We start from the raw sequence: 22,686 nt of genomic DNA on the forward strand, positions 1-22,686 counted from the left end.
TATGGTAAATTAAAGGATTGATACAGTTCCCAAAAATTGCCCAGTTATGCAATGACTTAATTCATGGCGAGGAACTCCATCGAAAATGAATCACGTTAGCCCAAGGCTTAAGTTGATACCAATCTATAAATCTGACCCCTAGATAGATCAAGGTGTCATTAAATAATGAGGTATTTTCTGTGAAGGGGCATTGATGGGAAAGGTACATTGGCCATGTACATACTGCTCCCAATTATGTACCTAGGGAGGTTTAAAACTGAATTTTGAGCATGTACTTCGTGGATGGCCTAAATATTTTACTAGTTTCAAAGAAGGCATCAATAGCGTTCCTGCTGTACATTCCTAACTTTTTATTCCTCCACAACTTTATTCCATTCATGGGCTTTATTCCACATTCATTCACCCAGACAGTTTCAATGCCGAATACCAGACTCCCCAGACATTTACAATATATCTAGTAGTTCTGGTTTAGGAGGCACTGTCAGTAGATCATCCTTCTAATTAACCATAAGATATTTGCTCACTGGGAATCAAATGTGCAGCTGAGCGAGTCGACAAGGTACACACTATCCGTGTAAGATGGATAATGAGAGAAATCCCACAAAGATTCAGTCCGAGATTAAAAATACTTGAAGAATAAATTACCCCTAGTTTGTCGTTTGCCTCCTTTGGTCTCTGGATTTTGTTGTTTAATTACTTCAATCTTAATCCTTTAATCTTTGTCCTATTGTCAGAATCTTGTATAAATATTCTGTCATTTTATTTTTGTTTCTCAGTACGCCTGATGATGGCTAGCGTTTAGCTGAAACGTTGCTCTTAATAAATTCTCTTTTATTCAAGTATTTTCAATCTCGGACTGAATCATTGTGGGATTTCTCTCATCTTGCAGCTGAACGCTTTTTTTCACATGAGCAAGAGTCCACATGACAGATCCCTGAAATGTCTAAATGACCATATTATTTTTGTTGTATGTAAGTGCAGGGGCAGATCGAAGCTGGAAGAAGGGTTCATCTTTTATGAAAAGGGCACTTTTCCTTGTCCTTGGTGTCACAACAAGCCCGAAGTGCATGCAGGGACTGGAACCCCCAAACTTGGAAGAATTTTGGTACATTTTTATGCAATTTTAGTGCATATTAGATCAGAATCAGTACAGGGCATAAGAATCCTATGTCAAAATGACACTTGGTCAAGAGGGTTCAAATCTCCCAATCAAGTATGTCCAACAGTGATTGATGTTCAGAAACAAACTGTGATATTGGCAGGCAGTGTGAACTAACTGCTCCATACTCGACACCCGATCTTCAATTCTGAACAATCAACCACTGAAAAGCTCTATTGCCAACGAGATATCTCTTATAACGCAAAGCAACTGGGCACATCACTGTATTGTTGTCACGGTGGCAGTGAACGAGATAACAACAGTTGAAAAGAACAAAAAACAAAACGCTTGTATATTATTTAAATATTAAAATTTATTTTCAATAATTATTGATAGTTTCTTTGAACTGAACACTGATTTACAAACTATTTACAGGCGGTATGATTTTCTTTAGTTACAAGTTCAACGATAAAAGCCAGTTTTACGTAACCAGGCTACCATTGTACCGACAATTATAACACATAAGTCACAATACTAACAATTTCACAATAAACGAACAATTACTGATGAATATTTTCGTAACTTAAAAAAATCGCTTTTATACACAATATAAACAACAGACTGAAATATTATCAATATATATTATATACCGTATATACTTCATATAGGCGCGTAATAATCAAAATTACGTCCACTATTCTTTTTTAAATAATGAATAATACAAAACTATTTAAATACCAAAGATATTTGATGACATCATTGCGTTACTTTCACAAGTTTCCTCGAAATAATATCAATATTAATCATCGCGAATTCCAAATATATAAAACATTTTTACACAACACTTTTTTTTGCAAGAAATCAATTGTTGTTCAGCAAATATCTACTAGCTCAGATTGTATGTATTAAAATATTCTCTGCTTTTATTATTTATCTATCATTGTTTTGTCAAATATACCATGTGTATTTACAGATAGAGGGGGCACAAGGGCGAGATGATGATGATGATGATGATGATGATGATGATGATGATGAAAACCACTGAAGACTTTCTACAACGAATTGTCATCTGTTTATATACATTTCATTCTGTACACTGTGATGACGATAATATCAATCTAAATGTTTATTATTACCATAAGAACGTACGCGACGTCTTTGTTTTTGCATATAGCTTACGACGAAATGAGAGAAATGTCCCGCGTCGATAGCCTGCTGCCCCCCACGAACACGAAGCTATAAGGTAGACTACCTAAGCATTTTTTGGCAGCTTACCTCATGATAAAATACACATTATTGCGCACGCATATTATGTCTACGTACGTAACAATGCCCTAAATGCTTTGGTGTGATAGTTTATATTTTACAGTGTGAATTGTATCCCCCTTTCTGTACTCACGACTGATATATCTATCAAAATCCCATCCCTACTACTTTTCAGATACAATATACAATGAGTCAAGCACTCACACATAAAAAAAATCTCTCATCACTCACAAATTAGATCTATGCTGCTCTACTGACACATACTAGAAATTATATACTCATATGCATTTCTTATCATTACCATTGTAGTTATATCTTTATATTATTATAAATATTAGTATTATCATGTTCATCATCATTACAGTATAACTATAAGTATATCACAGTTTATTTTATGACTTTAAACAACTCCACGATAATTCAGTATTCAGTTTTTTCCCTCTCCTCTCCATTGGGGTAGCTCCAAGGGAATTGAAAAATGCAGTAAATTTACTTGATTTTAAATACACTGGAGCAATGAGAAGGTAAGAAATGGTTTGGTTTATGCTGGCAGAAAAATCATATTGATAGTATTTACCAAAAGTATGTCGATCAAAGACAGGTGGAACAGGTAAAAGTTCCTGTTTTCTATGATTTGGATCAAGTGCCTCAGTTCCTAGTTGAGATCGACTCCATCCAGATTTCAAGTTAGTTCATTTCTAATGTTTGCTACTGGGGTTTGGCTCTCAAATGAAAAACATAAAATTTCAAATGTACCGCAGTCACAACATTGTGATAATCCAGACTGACATATTTGAAATATTTGATGGGGTTGACCGAAGTGAATTCATAGGCAATGTGTACGGAAGCGTTCTTTGAAACTATTATTCATAATTCTTTGCTTGGTGAAACTACTCTTTTGGGGTTCCCATAGACCAATATATACAATTATATGCCAATATAACAGTAAATAATTTTTCTTGGTCAACAAGCTTCGATCAGTGAATGTTTAGTTAACCCGTTTCGCTGCTTATGACATTTTGCAATTGTAGTATGAATGACACCTGCTGTGCGTACAACATTTCTACCATTTCTACCACGCACCTATTGATTTTGAGCTTGAACACCACAGAGCGAACAGTTCAGAAACGCATGTGAGACAATTTTTGTATGAAACTAAATCGAAAATCCTAGAATCTTTTTTGTAAAATGATCCAATACGCACCGGACAGCGCAAGTGCATACATGCAGTGTAAGGGATAAATAAGGCTATGCATTGTTCTAGAGGTAAAGCTTGACCATATACATCCGACATTTGAACCTACTTAGTATTTTACCGCATAATTCAAAGACTGATCATAGTTTTACAATAGAAATCATATTACTCGGCAGCATTTCAACCAAATATGAAACATTTCGCAGGATACCAAGTAAAGCTGAAAAACCATTCAATTCGCCTATGAAAGTTTCAATGACTGATATGAACCAATTTTTCAAGGAAAACGACTGGTAGTCTACTGGGTAGAAATTGACAGAGTACAGGGGTAAGCAAGTGCCTGGTAATGGAGCTGAGAATGCACAAGTTTTTTTTAAATAGTTGTATAATAGTTATAGTACAGACGGCCGTTGTAGGCTGCTGGAGCCTTTTAGCCATTTTCCTGGTAAGGATCATTCAAGCTACCTGACAAGAATATGGTAAATAGTCATACATCCACATACACAGATTCAGTCATTATATAAATGCAAGGAATGCTTCGAGTTTCACGCACAAGCACGACAAACTACTTCACTTCATTAATGTTACAATTACTTCCTCGAAACATTTCTCAGATCAGCCTCCTGCTAGTATTATCTATAACCAATATCAATATAAATTCAAATATAAATTCTCACATTTTGATGTCTCAAAGATTGGCATAGGCCTAGCGGTAATCATTATTGGTTGAATCAGTAGTTCCCCGGCTTATGCTGACGAATGATTATTGAGTCGATAGCAAGGAAGGATCAACGATGTCAGAATTATCTTTTCGATTGGAAATTCAACAGTTGCCGATAAATCGCCCGTAGTCACACAAAGAGTGGTAGGCATGCACAACCGGATTCTTTCGATTCTTGCTTTATGCCAAGGTCGTCCAGAATCGAGGCCGAACAATCTCAGGAATCTTCGTACAGGTCTTTTTGATTAATCTCAAATAAGGTCGACGAACAGTAAGTTTATACATGTATCGTAAGAAAATAAGCACGCCAATGATTTTGGCAACGACGGAGCACAGAGTAATTCGGGTTCAAATATACAAACAGCTCGCGCGTACGGTTGTTAGTCTCACGAAACACAAAGTTTCCGACACGGTTTTGACACGTTCGTATTGCTTTTTGAAACGTTATTGAAAAAGGCGGTCCACGCGAATTTAAGTACAAAAATACCATATGATGAAATCAATGACGACGACGCAAGAACATCGGAGTTAAATATTCCAGCCGACGAAACGAGCAGAATCTTTCCGCAGACCGTATGAAAAGCGTACTACGATACATCTTTGCTCGTAGCACAATTTCTTTCATTTACCGGTAAAAATAATCTTTTTATGGTTGCAACAAAAATCAATCACTTGCATTTCTTTCGCAGGATGTTTTTTTTTTAGTTTGAACGAACTGATTGTCAGAGCTTTCCCTTAATGCACAAAAGAGTACGCCACACGCCCTTTTTATTAGCGAACAGTTTTAATCCTACATTACGATGAACTCCATGATGTTTCATTCATATAACGTCCGGTTTTGCTATTAGTAATCCGGTAGAACACAGGTGAGGAGGAGTTTGTTTTCAACATTCCATATAATTCTAACGAGGGTTTTGAAGTAGTGTCGTTTTAAGTCACTATAGCTGCCAACGCTTTTTTTTTCAATTACTACGTTCGATAATCGAAACTCAGCAAACGAAATCCGGATCGCTGTCTTCATCATCGTCATCACTTTCCTCGTCGCTAACGATGACTCGTCGTTTCTTTTTCTTTTTACGCGGCTTCGATATCGGCGTCGTCGACGGCGCTGCTGAGGTTTTTGGTCGTCTGCTGCCGCTGCCGCTACCGGTTGATCCGTGATGCGAGCGTTTTTTATCCATTAATAAATGTCGATGTTTCGATACATACTGATGAGTGTTCTGACGATTCTACATCGAAAACAAAAAGGATATGACATAAAACAATTGCTACGCAAAAATGGGAAGTGGAGTGTTCTCCATTAGAACCGTATAATTGCATAAAACATAAATTTGTACTTATTTCGATAATCTATGTACTAAGCAGCTAAAAGCTAGTGTCGACTTGGCGAACCTTAATTGTTTCAGCAGTGGAAATATTCAAAATTACTCCATCAAACTGTTCGTTTAGGAAGCGGAGTGTCAAGGGCTGCGAAATTCTATTACGGATACCCTTATTTGACCCCCAAGCAGCTGAGAGATGGTACCCGCTAGGACGAACCTTTCATTGAAATGAATCGGTACATCTTTTGAAAAAGAAATCTCCTGTAACGGAAACATTAGACACGTTTAAAAAATCTTCCACGGCTAGAAGTATGCATTACAACTTACGTGAGAAATATGATGTTTATCATACGTAGAGCCACCGAGATTTGATTCCGAATTGTCCACAGTTTCAGCTGTTTGTTCTCCCGATTCTGGATTATCAGATGCTGCCTTTTGAGATTCTTGTTTCGTTTGAGCTACAGGAGTATGTCGACCAGTCGAAGTAGGTCCGCCCCCTCCCCCATCATCGCTGTCCTCATCAACTGGATCGATGCTCATCATCAAATATTTAAACTACAAAGTACGGATGAAAAGAAAACTTTACCGAACACGTTCACGCCACCAAAGTGTAACTTTTTCAACTCGATTTAATGATAATTTAATAACAACAATTAATTCAACCTAACATCCAAATAAAATATGCTAATCGGCTCAACATTACATATAAGAAAGCAGAGAAAACTAAAACTGGTTTAATCAAAAGCTTTGATGATTTGATGAACAAATGGGTTTTTGAAAGGAGATTTAAAAATATCAATTGAAGGACTAGGTTATATATTCCAGTGCACTGGGGCGGAGTACGCGAGGGCTCCATGTCCAGCTGAGACTGATTATTGCAAAGGAAAACTAACAGGGATTGATTATTAAATCTTACGACTTGATTTACCAGATTGATCCCAGGTGAATCAATCAAGCAAGTGCCAAATACATTATCTATTTACTGTTACTTCAACTTGCAAGATTTTCAAACATATGGTGCTAATTCGGTGAACTTACATCTAGATATTCTTCAATCATGAGACGTTTTTCGTTATCGTTCGGACACGTGGGCGGTGTGCCCTGGTTAAGTACATCGATGACTTGTTTTGGGTCGAATTTTGCCGGCCGCCTCGTCACCGGTTTGTCATTAATTTTGGCACCATCATTCGGGGAATACCGATGAATTTTGCTACGGAGATAAACACATCAGTTCAATTTTGTAATATACGATATCAGTACAAACGCAGGGAACCTAGTGATCTCGTAGCCAAATAGAAAGCACTGAGTCAAAAATCGCTGGTGTTCAGCGACTTATTCCTTCACTTACTTGTCCGTAAATCCATACATTTCTTTCAAATGTTGTTTCAACACCAATAACAGAATACAGCCTTGAAGAGTTTGACACAAATCCTGAATTGGAGACACATCAGCTGGCAAACGCGCTGCAAAATCAAACGATACATGACAATTAAGAACGCAAAAACAAATCCATAAGAAATTATAAGCGACATAAACGGAAAAATTGTTGCGGTTTTGGTGATTTGGCTGGAAAGCATGCATACCTAACAGAGCTTCAATACTGTCTTCTTCTTCATCTTCGTCAATTTTCACAACGCCATCAGTGCCAATTTTCTCCGGGAAAAATATCTACAAGCAACAAGAGAAATCAGTTTTAACCTGTCAATTTTCTTAAATGAAACAGAACTTTCTAGCATACAGGAAGAAACGAATGTTTGTTCTGGGATTGTTGATTAAGCCGGGACTAACATCTTACTCAAATGAGCACATTTCAATCTAACTTAGTGCTGATGGAAATAACTGTCGTCATATCAGAACATAGCATAATTCTGAACTGGAAATATTTCAAGATACCGTATTTTCCGGCCAATAAGCCGATTTTCTAGCCTCAGATTTTTACCCAAAATATCGTGATCGGCTTATTGGGCGGATACGATCAGACATAAAAAATCAATTCCCGATCTATGCCACTCTAATGCTCTCAATGATCGTCAAAATCAAGAAAAGTGGTCGATATTTATTTGAGGTCATTATTTACTACCAATTATAATCTATTTTGAACTATTTTATTTTTACTTTGATTGTTCTATCACCGCACAGCGGCAATGGTATACATTTATATAATGCGCGAGTTCATCGTACTACCACGTGTCAGTTCATACATTAGTATATATGCAAATCAGCAGTGAGCCGCGTACTGCGTGTATGGCTGTGTGTATAGTAATCAGCTGAGTGAGTCTATATATAGCACAGTCACTCGGCGATGATAGTATACACAGCACTCTCACACATCGGCGGGCGCTACTGTCAGCCTCTTAAATCGTCAATTAAGACGAACTAATTGACAAATCAGTGAATTAAACTAATTGACAAATCAGTGAATTAAAATCTCTGATGAAGGGCCTCGGCTTATTGGGCGAAGCTTTATGAAATCCATGTATTTTAGGCTAAAAAACTGCCCTCGGCTTATTGGCCGGAAAATACGGTACGTACCTCTCGGAATGATTGAACCAGGTTCGATCCGGAAACTGAGACTAAAATGTCTATCTGGTGTATAATAAAAAGCGGTTCATCTTGCACTTGATATGGGAAATACGCGATATTATCAGCCATAAACAGCAGTTGACTCAACATACATTTCTGAAAAAATTAAACATCATATCCGACATATCTATTAGCATTAGATAATACAAAGAAAATTTTGACTTACATGCATTTAGGGGCGTAACAATCATTGCAGTACTAAAATACCTGGTATGCATAGGTCCCACATTTCAATTAAAAAAAAAAAACATTCCAGATGAAACCAATTTAACATTAGATGTATCCTATAACAGCGCTAATGATTACTTAATAGCATGACAGTAAGTTAAAAACTTGTACTTGTATTTCGTTACCCAAAAACCCTTATTCCATCTACGCAAGAGAACTAATAAGACTAAGGTGGCCGCCGATTGCTTGAAAATTTAGCGATCAAGATCCCTTCCCTAGGTCCCCATCTTAAAAAGCTTCACGCAACTCTACTTGGTTTAAAAAAATTCTCAGAAAGTCATCTAAACGACCAGTCGCTCAATTGAGCTACTCCTTACCGATGTGTCATCAAAGAGATTCAACATGGACGATAACAAAGCTCTGCGTTGTGACCGAGCACCGCGCACCACTGAGTATAGGAATGAATTCAAACTTTGAGGACATGGTTCGACGTCGCGACAGCCGCGTATGATGGCCGCTGCACTATGAGTTTTCTGCTGTAGTTGATAGGACATTTTAATTCCAGCTAATGCTTTCATCTGAAACCAAATCAATAACGTCAATTTCTCAGTCTAACACACGTCATCACATATTTACTGAACTGGAACAAGTTTTTCTCATCATTTTCTTAAAACTTCATCCGTCATGATTGACGAATGAAATATCCTACGGGAGACTCTGTAGCCTCATTGGAAAAATTTTTGAACAGGGCAAGCGATATTTTGAGGCGTTCGGCTCCCCCAATAAGTGGAGTCTACGGTACAATGACATTAATTTTACCTGGATAAAGCCTGGATACTTTTTCTCGATTTCACTGAGTTGTTGGTCGGCTTTCGCGCGCATTGTTTGATCACCATCTGTACCCATGGATACAAGATATGGCACGCACTGGAAAACAAAGAATTGGAAATATTCTTGTTGAGGCACCGTAAATTGATCTCCAATTTGTGTTGTGTTATTAACCATTTCCTGCCAGAGCTAGATTTTCCTACATGACTGGGGCAATATTCGGCGTATTTAGCATCGCCCATCTTTAATTTGTATAAGTCATTTCGTTATTTACTATCTTGGATAGAAATCAGAGAATTCTAATTTTGAGAATGTTTTCTAGTCATAGGGAATGGAAGCATAGCAGAAGGCATAAAGCACTCAGCCTTACTTTTTCTCAAAATTAGCCCATTTTTAATCAAGTTTGAACTAGATTTTTAGGCTCCCAAATCCATATACATATCATCGCATGATCGTTGAAAAATAAACTCGGATTTATTTTCTTCGCATTCTTTCCGAGAAATAGCTTTCTTTGGTAAGCTGTTTTAACGAACTTCAAGTTTGAAAATTTACCTGGACAGGATGAACGAGACCTTGTCGTAATACTAGACAGATTACGGACAGAGCAGCCGACCGTACAGTCAAGTTCTCGTCGAAGAATGATTCAAGTACGTATTTTAGATACACCTGCATTACGGTACTAGCCATTCTGAAAATATCACAACATGAAAGCATTAAATGCATAGTATACCACTGGTGATATAAAAATTTATGCTACAGAAGGTATTACCATAGACCGCTGTATTCTATCTCAATAACCATTATATTATACTACATACCCGGACTGTATATCACCCATTTCTTTGAGATCTTCAGATTTGGCATGTTTCTTCCATTCATGATCCGATTTGATCATTTTGATTTCTTCTTCCAACAAGTAGTTTTGAAGATTTTTCAGAACCTGGAAAAAAATGTATGAATAATTGAAGATCAAGAACAACAGCACATGACAAAGAAACTGCATGATAATTCACAGTATGGAATATTCCCGTTTGCAGAGGTCATAATTTGATAGTTTACAGAGAATCTTTTGATTATCCACCCTCAATTCCACAAAAATTCAGTTCATTGTCAATTACTATGCTCAATTTTGCCGCCATCAATGATACATTCAATTGGTCTAATAACAGTGGCGGATCAATGAGAGTTGGATGTACAGTAACTAAGACCCGTGTTGCTATCGATTCACAACAGAATTAATGTTTTGCAAATGACTTCATTTGAAATGCATCCATTTACGCATAGCAACACAGGAATATTTCATGGCGTTTCAAGAAACATATCAGTGATAAAACCCTTTGAGTACCAGAGGTTATAAGAAAGACATATCTCAACATGCCCATTGTTTTCCCAATGATGTAACAATATACTTTCTATAAAACGGAAACAAGTAATAATTGATATTGATGTTTCTTCCATACCCATAATACAACTTATACATCCATAAAACATGTTCAGTATGAATTTTCAACTGTAAGTCATGTTTAACGCATGAAACAGTTTAGCCAAACCCTACAATAGGGATTCTGTCAAAGATATATCCTGGAAAAGTTTCATATCTGGCGCTGGTGTATTGATAACATCATTTTTCTGCCCCTTATACAAAGCTTTTGATGGTTTTCTGGCTGATATTTGTCATTTTTCGATTTTGACCTTGTCTCAACAACCTTGTTAGCATTTTTTTCTCGTACATCGGCAAAGAGCTAGAGCGGTGGCGCTCAAAGGGTTAAATCAGCAGAAGGATCCAATTTCAGTTACAGATTATTACTTTGACTATTGAAATGAAATCCTGAGTTTAATAAATCTTGGCTAAGACACTGGATCTTGAGATCCAATAAATTGATAAAACCTGCATGCAATGAGATCGAGTTTTCATCGAGTTATGATTTTAAAAATAGATTATGCACGGTGAAAAACGGCCTCTCTTCCCAGACATAAATCAGACTAACTAAATTATCTAGGTTAATACTGACGATGTAGGGGGATGATGACTACAATGAATAAGCAAGCACAGTTTCATCAAATCAAATGCGAAAAATGAAAATCAGCCTCAAATATCTATCAATCATCATTAAAATTCTGAAGGAAATACACCCTAAACTATCCGGAAATAGCACATCGATAAAAGGCAAAGTAGAGTAATAATCAAACTCAGAGCTGCCAACAATAAAGTATGATCGTGCAGGCTTATTCAGCTACAAGCCGATAAATACATCAAACTGAACCAAGATATTTCAAATTTAGCTCGATATCTATGAAAAGCAGATACATTGTATTTGGAAACAAAACCATGCTTTATAGCTGTATGATCTTCTTGCATCAAAGCATTAACCAATGGATTTGATAGTATAAACTTATACAACAAGACGAGTAGGACTTGTGGTAGGTGAAGTGGTATATTTGATGCAAGATTTTTTGCTACCAGTGTGCAGTAGCTTCATCAGGTTCATTCACCTGATGGAGTTACTATAAACTAGTAGCGAAAGCTCGTGCGTCGATAAACTAGATAACCCATTAAGTACTGCTCATGTCGTAATAATTCTATAACAGGTTAACACCGCTCCTACACAAATCTTCTCATAGTATTAACTTTTAACAACTTTACACCGACACAATTTGGATCTTCACGTTCCATTATACCGGGTTTTAATCGAAAATCAGCCAACATGCAAAAGTGAAAATGATAGTTGGCAGCTCTGCGAAGACAAGGCATGATAAAGCGATACGCCACTGTGGTTAAGCAACTACCACTTTACCGAGCGATATTCTTATGAGAATCATCATCAGTACCATTGCCATCATCATTATTATTATCCTCATCATCAAAATTAGCTCAAACTCGGATTAAGTGATAAGTTGTTTTCTTACCTGGCGTTTCATGTGGAATACATGATCGGGCCTTACCTGACACCCTAGTCTAACTGATAAGTGCGACCGTGTCAGGAGACTGATATAATATTCCTTTAATCGAGTCCCCATCATTGTTTCGTAATGTCGGATACAGTAAAAACCTGCAAACATGAAGAAAACGGATTCATTGAATATTAGTTCGCACCGAACAGGCAGAGAAAGTGCGGTTCTAAGAGATGGAATCTGTTTTGCCATTAATCAAGAATGTTCAGAGAAACCATTGACCTCGCCATAATCATAGAACATGTCCTGACAATTTTGCCATTGATCATGGTAACAAAATATGCATAGGTACCAATACATATAGAAATACCAGGTTATTGCACTATTTGATGTCCCCTAGTGAACACATACAGCGACCTATCACCTTGAAACTCAGCAACTTGCAATCATAGCGAATGTCATGAGCTACGAATTTTGTAATTGTCGATTGTGGTTATAAAGTATGTATAGGTACCAATACAAATGGAAAATATTCTATGTAATTTAGTATATTGAATGCAACTCCTGGTGGAGAGTACTAAGACTGGGTAACTCCGATCATCAGCATCTAGCAAGATTTAAAGTTAAAACCTTTTGATATTTTCGTCAACTAGGGGTCCAGGGACACCATGCCCACTTGGGAAGTGGTTTCAAATGCTCAACAATCTAACAATTTCAACATTCAACGCCCCCTGGTGACCATTTACAAAAACCAATGACCTTGAAACTCACGACAATCATAGAACCTGTCAGCAGCTACGATTTTATAATTGATTGTGATAACAAAATATGCCTCGTTACCAATTTAATATGAAATACTAAGTCAATCTACTATTCAACGCCCCCTGGTGACCATATTCAAAACCCAATGACCTCGAAACTCACCACAATCATAGAACATGTCATGAACTACAACTTTGCAATTGATCATGGTTACGAAATATGCCTGGGTACAAATATAATAAGGAAATACAAATATACAAAATCCAATTACCATGAAACTCACCACAATCATAGAACACGTTATGAGCTACAACTTTCTAATTGATTGTGGTAGCAAAATACGCTTAGGTATCAATATAATGTGGAAAAACTTTTTCCCACTTACGAATGAGTACTGGTGACACCAAGATGGCCGCCAATTGCGTCATAATTGGCTGATGAAAAATACCTGTCTCAGGTATAAAACATCGCTTGCCAAAGAATACCCATCACAAATTGCAATGAGAAATGATAAACCAGTAGGAAGCTACAGGACTCAGAATTTGGGCCAAAATTAACATTTTTCGGCACTAAAAAGGTCATAGGACGGCCATCTTGAGTCCGATCGACCCAATTTTTGTTATGTTGATGGGCCCTGGGGGGATTCACATATATCCGAAAGATCAAGGTAATTGATCAAAGCGTCTTCAAAATTTCCCTCAAAAAGTTCAAAAATGTGTAAAAAGTGCTGATCTTGGCGAACAACAATGGCTGCCAGTCGGCCATCTTGATTCTGACAGGGGCAGTTTTTGGGCTGAAGATGTGTCTAGGGTAGATACATGTGTAACCCAAATATCAAGACGTTACCTTGAAGCGTCTTCAAAACTTCCCAAAATAACTGGATTCCGTCTACGGACGGACGACGGACGAAAAGTGAAGGCAATAGCCCGCTGGGACTAAAGTCCCAAGTGGGCTAAAAACTTTTTACACATCTATGCATGAGGACTGATGAGACTGATAGCCGCCAATTGCAAAAAATTGACTGATCAAATAGCTGTCTGATATGTAGAGGAACCCGTCACAAGCATTCCCTTCACAAATTTAAATGACCCTTTTCAGCAACGAAACTGGTAATAGTGCAGTAACAATTTTTATTATGATGCTAAAGCCCTAGGTGGATATGTCATATACAAATGAATCATCATGAAAATTGCTTGTGAAGCGACCCACCCTGAAAATTTATCTATGCTTGAAATTAATGTGGACACAGTTTGTAACATACCCAATCCTGATAAAGCTTTATGACGTATGTCTTCATCTTCGTGTTCGGTGAAATGCATCAACACTTCAAACACCCGATCTCGTATGGAAATCTGAAATAAACATCAACATTACATTGCTCATGGATAAAGAGTTTTCAATTTCAATCCGATGACAATAATGATGTTGACATGAGATGTTGTGAAACTTAAAGGGGTCATACATTCATTCAGTATGTACGTCAGCATATTTACCAGAATTTTTGGAACCCCCTTCAAGAACATAATCACCAAGACCTACAGACGTACGCATACATCATTGATCTATATCCTGGCCGCTGAACCAGCCGTAATAAGCCTGGGATTCCACAGCCGATTTAGCCATTAATGCAGAAGCTACAGGGCTTGTAATTCAGGGAAAAAATGACCATCTTGAGCACAGAAAAGGCCACAGGATGGCCATCTTGCATTCCATTGACTCAATTTTTCTCATGTGGGGATACGTACATATATTTCTTTCACACATGAAAAATTCAAAATAATTGATTGAAGCATCTCCAAAATAACTTTAATACATATAACCTTCAAGACATGTAACATGTATATGGCCTATATGTCTGGCCAGAGAAAATGGAAGTAAATTTTCTCACCGATTTCTTTAGAATCGGTTTTGATATTCGTTGCTTACCTTGGCTTCACCCATTTCTTTTGAGTCGAAGTCGAAATGCATACATAATAGACCAACAGTAAAAAGGGAGCGTAGCAGCGTAGGTCGACTATTAACCATCCATTGACTAGTAGGATTCTGTTTATGTTCGTTCATTAACCGGGATAACACACCTACAACGCGAATAATATCACATAAATTATAGAATACTTAAATTTTAGAATATTATGTTCGAAAGCCACAGTGCTGTTATCATATACAGTAGACTCCCCCCATTAGGTACTGGTTAAATTGGTAAATGGCTCAAGTCGATATTTACAAAGATATCAACAGTACAAATGCTACCAAGTAAGGCAGAGTCTGCTACAACTTCATATATTGTTCCAGTATAACAGTCACTTCATTTGCATTACACATTTATTTCATTTCAAGATTAGTACCGGCGAGTTAATTTCGTCATCACAGCGATGAAAACTTACCAAAGAACTTTTGAAAACAATCAGTCACAAGTTTATAGTTATGAGATACAGTATTCACAACAGCTCCTAAACAGCTTACACAACTTTGTAGCACCTGTAAAATATGAACAAAATAAATTGATTGATTGAATCCATAGAAGGAGGACATCATGCTAATGATTATAGGTGTAATTTCATTTCGCACGCGTAGCAAGCCTAGTATCTCATAAAAAAGTTCAGCAGTTACTAGTTATCATAATATGTTTACTTGAATTCAAATACTCAAATATTGAATCAGTAACATCTGGTCAAATCCTGGTTACAATGTTGGCATCTTTTTTTAATTGAAACTTTGGGCCGACATTTATAATACCAGAAATAGTATAATTCAACTATCTGATCATGTTTCTAAATACTCTCTTAGTGGTAGCCATAGCCTACATCTCTTCTGCATTGGCATGATTTGAGAAGTGATGACTGAACTCAGCATTCATCTTTGTATTCAGAGGTCATTGGCACTGGTGGAAATATTAGTGCTCTACGATAATCGAACCCAAATATTTAGAAGAACTAGGGGTCCAGGGACACCATGCCCACTTGGGAAGTGGTTCCAAATGCTCAACAATCTAACAATTTCAATATTCAAGGCCCCCTGGTGACCATATACAGAATCCAATGACCTTGAAACTCACCACAATCATGTCAGCAGCTACGATTTTGTAATGGATTGTGATAACAAAATATGCCTCGTTACCACTTCAATATGGAAATACTAAGTTATTCTACTATTCAACGCCCCCTGGTGACCATATTCAAAACCCAATGACCTTGAAACTCACCATAATCATAGAACATGTCACGAACTATAACTTTGTAATTGATCATGGTAACAAAATATGCCTAGGTACCAATATAATGAGGAAATACTAAGTTATTCTACTATTCAACGCCCCCTGGTGACCATATAGAATAACTAATGGCCTTAAAACTTGCCACAACTTGCCATAGATGATGTCATGAGCTACAACTTTGCAATTGATTGTGGTTACAAAATATGCATTGATACGAATATAATATAGAAATACTAAGATATTGCATTATTCAACGCCCCCTAGTGGCCATATACAAAAACCAATGACCTTGAAACTCACCACAGTCATAGAACACGTTATGAGCTACAACTTTCTAAATGATTGTGGTAACAAAATACGCTTAGGTATCAATATAATGTGGAAACATTTTTTCCCACTTACGAAAGATCAAGGTAATTGATCAATGCGTCTTCAAAATTTCCCTCAAAAAGTTCAAAAATGTGTAAATAGTGCTGATTTTGGCGAACAACAATGGCTGCCAGTCGGCCATCTTGAATCTGACAGGGCCAGTTTTTGGGCTGAAGATGTGTCTAGGGTAGATACATGTGTAACCCAAATATCAAGACATTACATTGAAGCGTCTTCCAAACTTCCCAAAATAACTGGATTCCGTCTACGGACGGACGGACGACGGACGAAAAGTGAACGCAATAGCCCACTGGGACTAAAGTCCCAAGTGGGCTAAAAATGTACTTACCATCATACCATGTTTGAGTATTAATTTCATCATGTCCTCCTCGAGTTGCGCGAGGAAACTTTCACTCGGGTGTTCCATCATTGGAACAGCTACTTCCAATATGCGAGCCACATAATGTATTACCATGTAATCACTCTGTGTCTGTGAATGAAATCATAGAGCCGCAATCAAAATCAACCATCAGCAACCAGATCAAATGCTACTGCAATAACCCACAATAGGAATACCATATACAGGCAGAATGACCAACCTAATACTTTTCGTGATCGAACAAATTCTAGATTTCGTAGTAATTTCTATCATTTAGTAGTATTTTAACATATTTTCCTAATACAGGACTTCTAACACATGCAAGGTATTTCGGCTGGTGTGGAATATTACAATTCACTCCAAAATGGCCAAAGGACAATGTTGGGGCCACAGGCTCTCATTGAATGTAGGCCAATGGGGCTCAAGGGGATTTCCTTTAGAAACTTTTGAGTTGTTAGTAGATGCTAACATTCAGGAGGTATAGTCCAGACCAGATTCATGTGAAGCAGGTTTCTTGAAGCAAAATTCATTCATGTCATTGGTTCACCGATTCCCGGAGAGAATGACCACGAGGTCAGAGCTAAAAACTGACCGATGTTAAAGGTAAAATCATACTTACCATGCATTTGATATTGAGATATGGCTGCAACGTCATCGAATGTTCGATTAACAAGTCTGGCCGTACTTTACTGAACAGATGTAAAGTTGCCATACAGGCCACGAGCCGATGATTCAGTTTCTTTCCATCAGATGAATCTGAATAAAAATTGTGAATGCATCAGGGTTATCAACAAGAGTGCAATATGAAGTAAGTGACAAATCAGTTTCTACTCAATTTTTTGAAGAATATTTCACAACTATAATAATCTACTAACCAACTGTTTGTTCTTCAAGAGACAGCACATTTTCTACGAGACAGTCAACAATTTGTTGGCAAGCTTTAAGCACCGGTTTCTGACTTTGATCATCCTCCTTTTTGAGAAGCTACAAAAGAATAATAATCCTGATTTACCAAAAGCATTTAATTAAACTGTTTAGTTAATACACAACAATAAAAAATATCACTTTCTCACTTCGATCAACTATAACACTTGAATCAATTTCATAGCAAATTTGTTCAATTTTTTGGTTTCAGTAATCAGTAGCTTAGACTTATGACCAGTGATGGTCTTTCATCCCTAATTGAAGTCATAACTACAGTAAGTTTGATAATTCCATAATTGTCTTCAATAATTTTGTTGAACCAAATGAAAATCATGTCGATTATCGACTCAAATTTTCTATGTTTGTGGATCATAGTTCTTACAATTGGAGAAAGAATGATGTTTTAGTTGTACTGTGAACAACAGCCCTTCAGCTGAGATAGCTCAGCTGTGTTTGGTTGATGGCAGTAGAAAGATTGGATGAAAATTGTAGGACTTGCGGTGAATGAAAAGATTTATTCAAAAATTGGTTCAACACCATCCGTCATAAATGTCTCCGCGCAACTACCCAAATTAACTGGATTTCGTATTTGCAGATGAACTTACCGCTTCAATAAGCTGTTCTAACCATTCGTAACCCGTGTCACGACACGCTGAAACCTAAATTAAGACATTACAATAAGGTCAATAGATCGTTACGTTAGAAAATATTTGCAGTCAAACTAAACTCTATTGATTGATATACGAGAACGATCTTTAGTGATTTTTTGAATTGCTATGATTTCAACAAGTGACATTCAATTATGGTTATCTAAGATTATTGTTTATTTCTAAAAGGAAGATGGTCTTTACAACATGGTTAACAAGTCTAATATAGGGAGTATTCTCCCCATTTCCAGGTTTAACATTTTCCTGTCTGAGCTAATTTTTCCTATAAGACTCTGTGGTCATTCATAGGTATTTTGCGTTGCCCACTAATCCCACGTATAACTATCCGTTTTATATTCATAATGAAGTTGGACTCTTCGACTGAAATACCACGACTCTTAAATAAAATTGATACGAACTGAGGGCTAAACTAAAAGATTGCAAAAAATTTGCCCGAGTTAAATGGAAAATGTGATACGGTAGAAGCATCTGTATACACCATAGACGATGGTTTCCAATTACCGTATACAGTTGAAGGGAGCTGCATCATCTAAGACTGATTTATACACAACTAGAGCTTACGATAAGTTACGTACCACTTCTGATATGTTGATAACGCGACGGACTAATTTATCGGGATTACTTCGATCTTTAGTCGGCGTGAACCACATGTTCTGAAATACCTCACTGACCAATTTCTAAAAATAACAAGAAAAAATGTCATGTTGAATAAATCAACCGGTTCATTGTCTGCCTGTCAATGTTTACCAAATAATTAACTGCCATCAAATGCTCGAGAATTAAATTATGAAAACATCATTTTTTCCAAAACTTATTTCACTTCAAAACCGAAAGTTTCCATGAAGGATACCCGATGCCAAAACCAAACATTTGAGGAGCCACCAACAACTTGGCTATACGCAATCATTTTGAAGAGTAACTCAGTTCAAAGGTATTCATTCATATCAAAGTTATGGACAATGTCCGTCCACAGGCAAAGATTTTCAGCTTCCACACTTAAACACTTAAAAGCAACCTACTTTAATTCCTTCTTCGTCATTGACCCTTCGTATCATACGAACGCACATTTCCGGTATTTTAGGGAACTCCGGCTGCTCCAGGCAGATATCTCGAAAAATTTTGATCACACGTTTACGCACACTAATACCGGTGTCCTGCAAATCAATTCACCAAATTATTGTGGGTGTGTATAATCATTACATAGATCTATAAATGTATATCATATCAGCGGAGTAGACATTTGTTGTAATGAACTTGGATACTGTTTCATTCTATTGCAGGGATTATACCCTTTAGGGGAAGTGAATTTTCAGGACTTTTCCAAAAACTTGGTTCATAATCAGGGCACTATTGTCAGCTGACCTCCAACCTTCAAAAATCATTTTCAGCGAGGAATAAAATTTTGTTTAACCCACTAGCACTCAAGCTGCCTGTATCAGCCATGCCTATTAAATACTCCAGCTGCCCGAATCCACCCTGACACTTTTTTCGTTTGCTGCTCAAAAACGGTTATAGTAAGATTCGAACCGAATAGCTTATGCTAAACTAGACACCCAAGTCAGAAATCAACGTCTTCTAATTTGAATTCTGAGAATTTGGAGGAAGAACATGACTGATCTGAGCGCTCATATCATCTGAAAGCCTTGACTATTTGCTACAAAATAACACAAACTTGTAATGCATGAAAACAAACAGCAAATGAGCAATTCGGTATCGTGACTTCAATTTTCCCTTGAATTTTCTAAGGAGTAATTGACACTACATAGTGAAATTTCTGAGTGCTAATGGGTTAAAATGGACAAGCTTTCTGGTATTCTACCGAAAAAAGGTCCATTTTCCAACACACTCCCTCGGTGCTGGATATCGTTTCAACAAAACGTAGATAGAAGTTATTTCCGGAAAGAGAGCACCCAGCTCACAATCCCGCTTGTCAGTCTGTACCAATTTGAAAATCATTTCCCCAGCGTTTGTTGGATTCAGCGCACGAAAAGTTAACACTTACCAGTATTCGTTCGGAGAGCATGTCGTAATACTGGTTTATAAGCTCAGGACGGATGAGAATGAATTTTCCGACGAGTTCAACAGCGGCCTCTCTGACTGACGTTGATTGGTCCAGAAATCTACCGTGTACACCACGCTGCATATCAGGCTGAAACGTTATACATGAATAAAATGGATCAATCACACAGATAAATTCTAGCTCATTCTAGCTTGACGTATTTGTGAATTTAATTTTTTAACATGAAAATATAGGATTCATATTTCTGCATATCATTCATAACGACGTCGGGAGAATTGATATCTTAAATCATTCCCTTTTCATCGATTCAAAATGTCATTGACAATGACAGCATCCATCTTGTCGACATACTAGTATCCAATGAACTGTCTCGTAGATTGTAGCAATTAATCAGTTGGATTCTTGCGAATAAGACCCTGAAGTCTGACAAGACCAAAAATTTTAACATCCACAAAAGCGAGGAAAGTAAATTCTCATCCCTAAACAGTGTTCTTCACAAAAGATTTCCAGGGGTGTGGCCACCCCTTTCATTTATACATACACCCCTCCGAAAATCAGCAACCCCTTATAAAATATCTGCCGCTCCAATCAGAAATATTAAATATACACGCCAAAATTAAGCTAGTTTCTGTATTTTTTGGCGGATTTAAAGCATTGCTACTTAAGCAGTCCTGATGCCATACACTGAACAATAAATGCAGCGCTTAAAAAATCCAGCATATGAAAAATAACTACAAGAGTATGGGATCGTCCCAAAGAATACCTCAACCAAATTGACTCACCCGCGCTAAAATGCTCGGATCTGCTTCGACAACGGACGTCAAACACTTCATTGCTTTCGTTCGTACGGCGACAGCAGTTTCACAAAGTACCTTCAATATCTGAGTGAGATATATGTCGAAACTTTGTGAAAACGGCCGATTCGATGCTAGATACCGCGACACCCAACACGCGTGATCGTAATCCATGCTCGTTCTCGATGACCTGACAAAATAATTTGACGTATAAACTGGCAATTGAGTTCTAAACATTTATGATTATTCTAGGTTCACACCCAATTTTTTTTGAATCAGGAAATTCTAGCCATCAAAATTACAATCACCACAATTTAGACATTTCTGTCATATTCAATCTCTCAACACATTAGAACTTTGCCTAAGCGAGGAAACTTTTTATTCAGGGTTCTGATTTATTACAAGTCTTTCCATAGCTTGCGCATTCAAGTGCCATGAATCTTAGTCCGATGCACCTGCTATGTAGAGTGATTTTGAATTCTATATTAAGATACGACTTCGTTTTTGATTAGTTCCGTTTCAAACATTGAGGCCACTAGTGTGCCAAAAAACGAAATGTGTTCTTAAGTAGTATGTTGTGATGGCGCAAATAATCCCATTTAGTATGGTTTGCACTAAATGAAGTGTTTTTTTTACACACAAAATATTGGAATTAACATGATTCAAAGCAGGATGAATTTGACGTGTTTCTTGCCTACCACTTTTTGTCACTCTTAGCGTATCAATGCTTGATATTTGCGCCCAGGCAATCGGAATTGGTTCCTTACCAACTGGCAGGCAGTATTAACGATTTCAGCTTGATCCTCATGGCTCATTGGTCAATTCAGAAAATTCATTGAATAACGAAATATCCCATAGTAGCAACTTAGTTTCATATACTCACTTATAGGTTGATAACGATCCCGTATAAGCTTTCACTTGCGACAGCATAAACCGTTTGCGTTTTTCAGTTTGGTCCAATAATTCCTTCGTTTTCTCCATCTCTCTAACGGCCTCATCGTCGGCATCATCCGGTTCATCCTCGCTGTTATCGGCATCGTCGTCGTCACTGTTCGTTTTCCGGCGAGATTTCTTCTTCCATTTCTCTGGCGTTGGCTTGTTTTTCGATACCTTTTCGGCCTGCACAGAACTGTCTCGGTACCATTGAGCGATGTTGAACTGTCTAGCGAACTGTAGACAATACAATGAGCACATTCAATTTTAGAGAACATAAACGGTGGCTGGTGGTACAGCTCGAAAATCAAACGAAAATATATCATTTGGTCGAAAGGTTTTTGGTCGATATCTTTACTAAAATTAATCATTCGATGCAATAACCCTTTGTATCAAACATACTAAAGGTTTTCCGATGCACAACTGGGGCTGATCCTGAGTGTAATTACGTGCAACTACATGAATTTAACATCTAACTCCTAACGGAAATGCACTTTGAGTTTTCACCTGTTTGTGTTGCGGATGAATATCTAAACACGCCTGTACTTA

General features: G+C 37.3%; 1 protein-coding gene across 2 annotated transcripts in view; it reads right to left on the reverse strand.

Annotated features, from left to right (window-relative positions):
* Positions 1-1,500: 1,500 nt before the first annotated feature.
* LOC141900073 (nipped-B-like protein A) overlaps positions 1,501-22,686 on the reverse strand; it is a 35,684-nt gene continuing 14,498 nt past the window's right edge. The window contains exons 21-43 of one of the 2 annotated variants that reach the window (XM_074786791.1): positions 22,088-22,374; positions 21,193-21,394; positions 20,393-20,539; positions 19,410-19,544; positions 18,966-19,067; positions 18,328-18,381; positions 17,674-17,782; positions 17,418-17,554; positions 16,769-16,909; positions 15,221-15,314; positions 14,763-14,914; positions 14,098-14,188; positions 12,126-12,232; positions 10,001-10,122; positions 9,735-9,870; positions 9,174-9,281; positions 8,732-8,932; positions 8,136-8,282; positions 7,187-7,271; positions 6,952-7,066; positions 6,642-6,813; positions 5,931-6,158; positions 1,501-5,510 (exon numbers count right to left, since the gene is read on the reverse strand). In XM_074786791.1, coding sequence (XP_074642892.1) covers positions 5,271-5,510; positions 5,931-6,158; positions 6,642-6,813; positions 6,952-7,066; positions 7,187-7,271; positions 8,136-8,282; positions 8,732-8,932; positions 9,174-9,281; positions 9,735-9,870; positions 10,001-10,122; positions 12,126-12,232; positions 14,098-14,188; positions 14,763-14,914; positions 15,221-15,314; positions 16,769-16,909; positions 17,418-17,554; positions 17,674-17,782; positions 18,328-18,381; positions 18,966-19,067; positions 19,410-19,544; positions 20,393-20,539; positions 21,193-21,394; positions 22,088-22,374 — 3,312 coding nt within the window. In that variant the 3' untranslated portion in view covers positions 1,501-5,270. Of the gene's footprint in view, positions 5,511-5,930; positions 6,159-6,641; positions 6,814-6,951; positions 7,067-7,186; positions 7,272-8,135; positions 8,283-8,731; positions 8,933-9,173; positions 9,282-9,734; positions 9,871-10,000; positions 10,123-12,089; positions 12,233-14,097; positions 14,189-14,762; positions 14,915-15,220; positions 15,315-16,768; positions 16,910-17,417; positions 17,555-17,673; positions 17,783-18,327; positions 18,382-18,965; positions 19,068-19,409; positions 19,545-20,392; positions 20,540-21,192; positions 21,395-22,087; positions 22,375-22,686 lie in introns of both variants that reach the window. The other variant, XM_074786790.1, reaches the window with a different exon arrangement.

The sequence above is a fragment of the Tubulanus polymorphus genome, chromosome 2 (assembly GCF_964204645.1).
Source record: "Tubulanus polymorphus chromosome 2, tnTubPoly1.2, whole genome shotgun sequence".
NCBI lineage: Eukaryota > Metazoa > Nemertea > Palaeonemertea > Tubulaniformes > Tubulanidae > Tubulanus > Tubulanus polymorphus.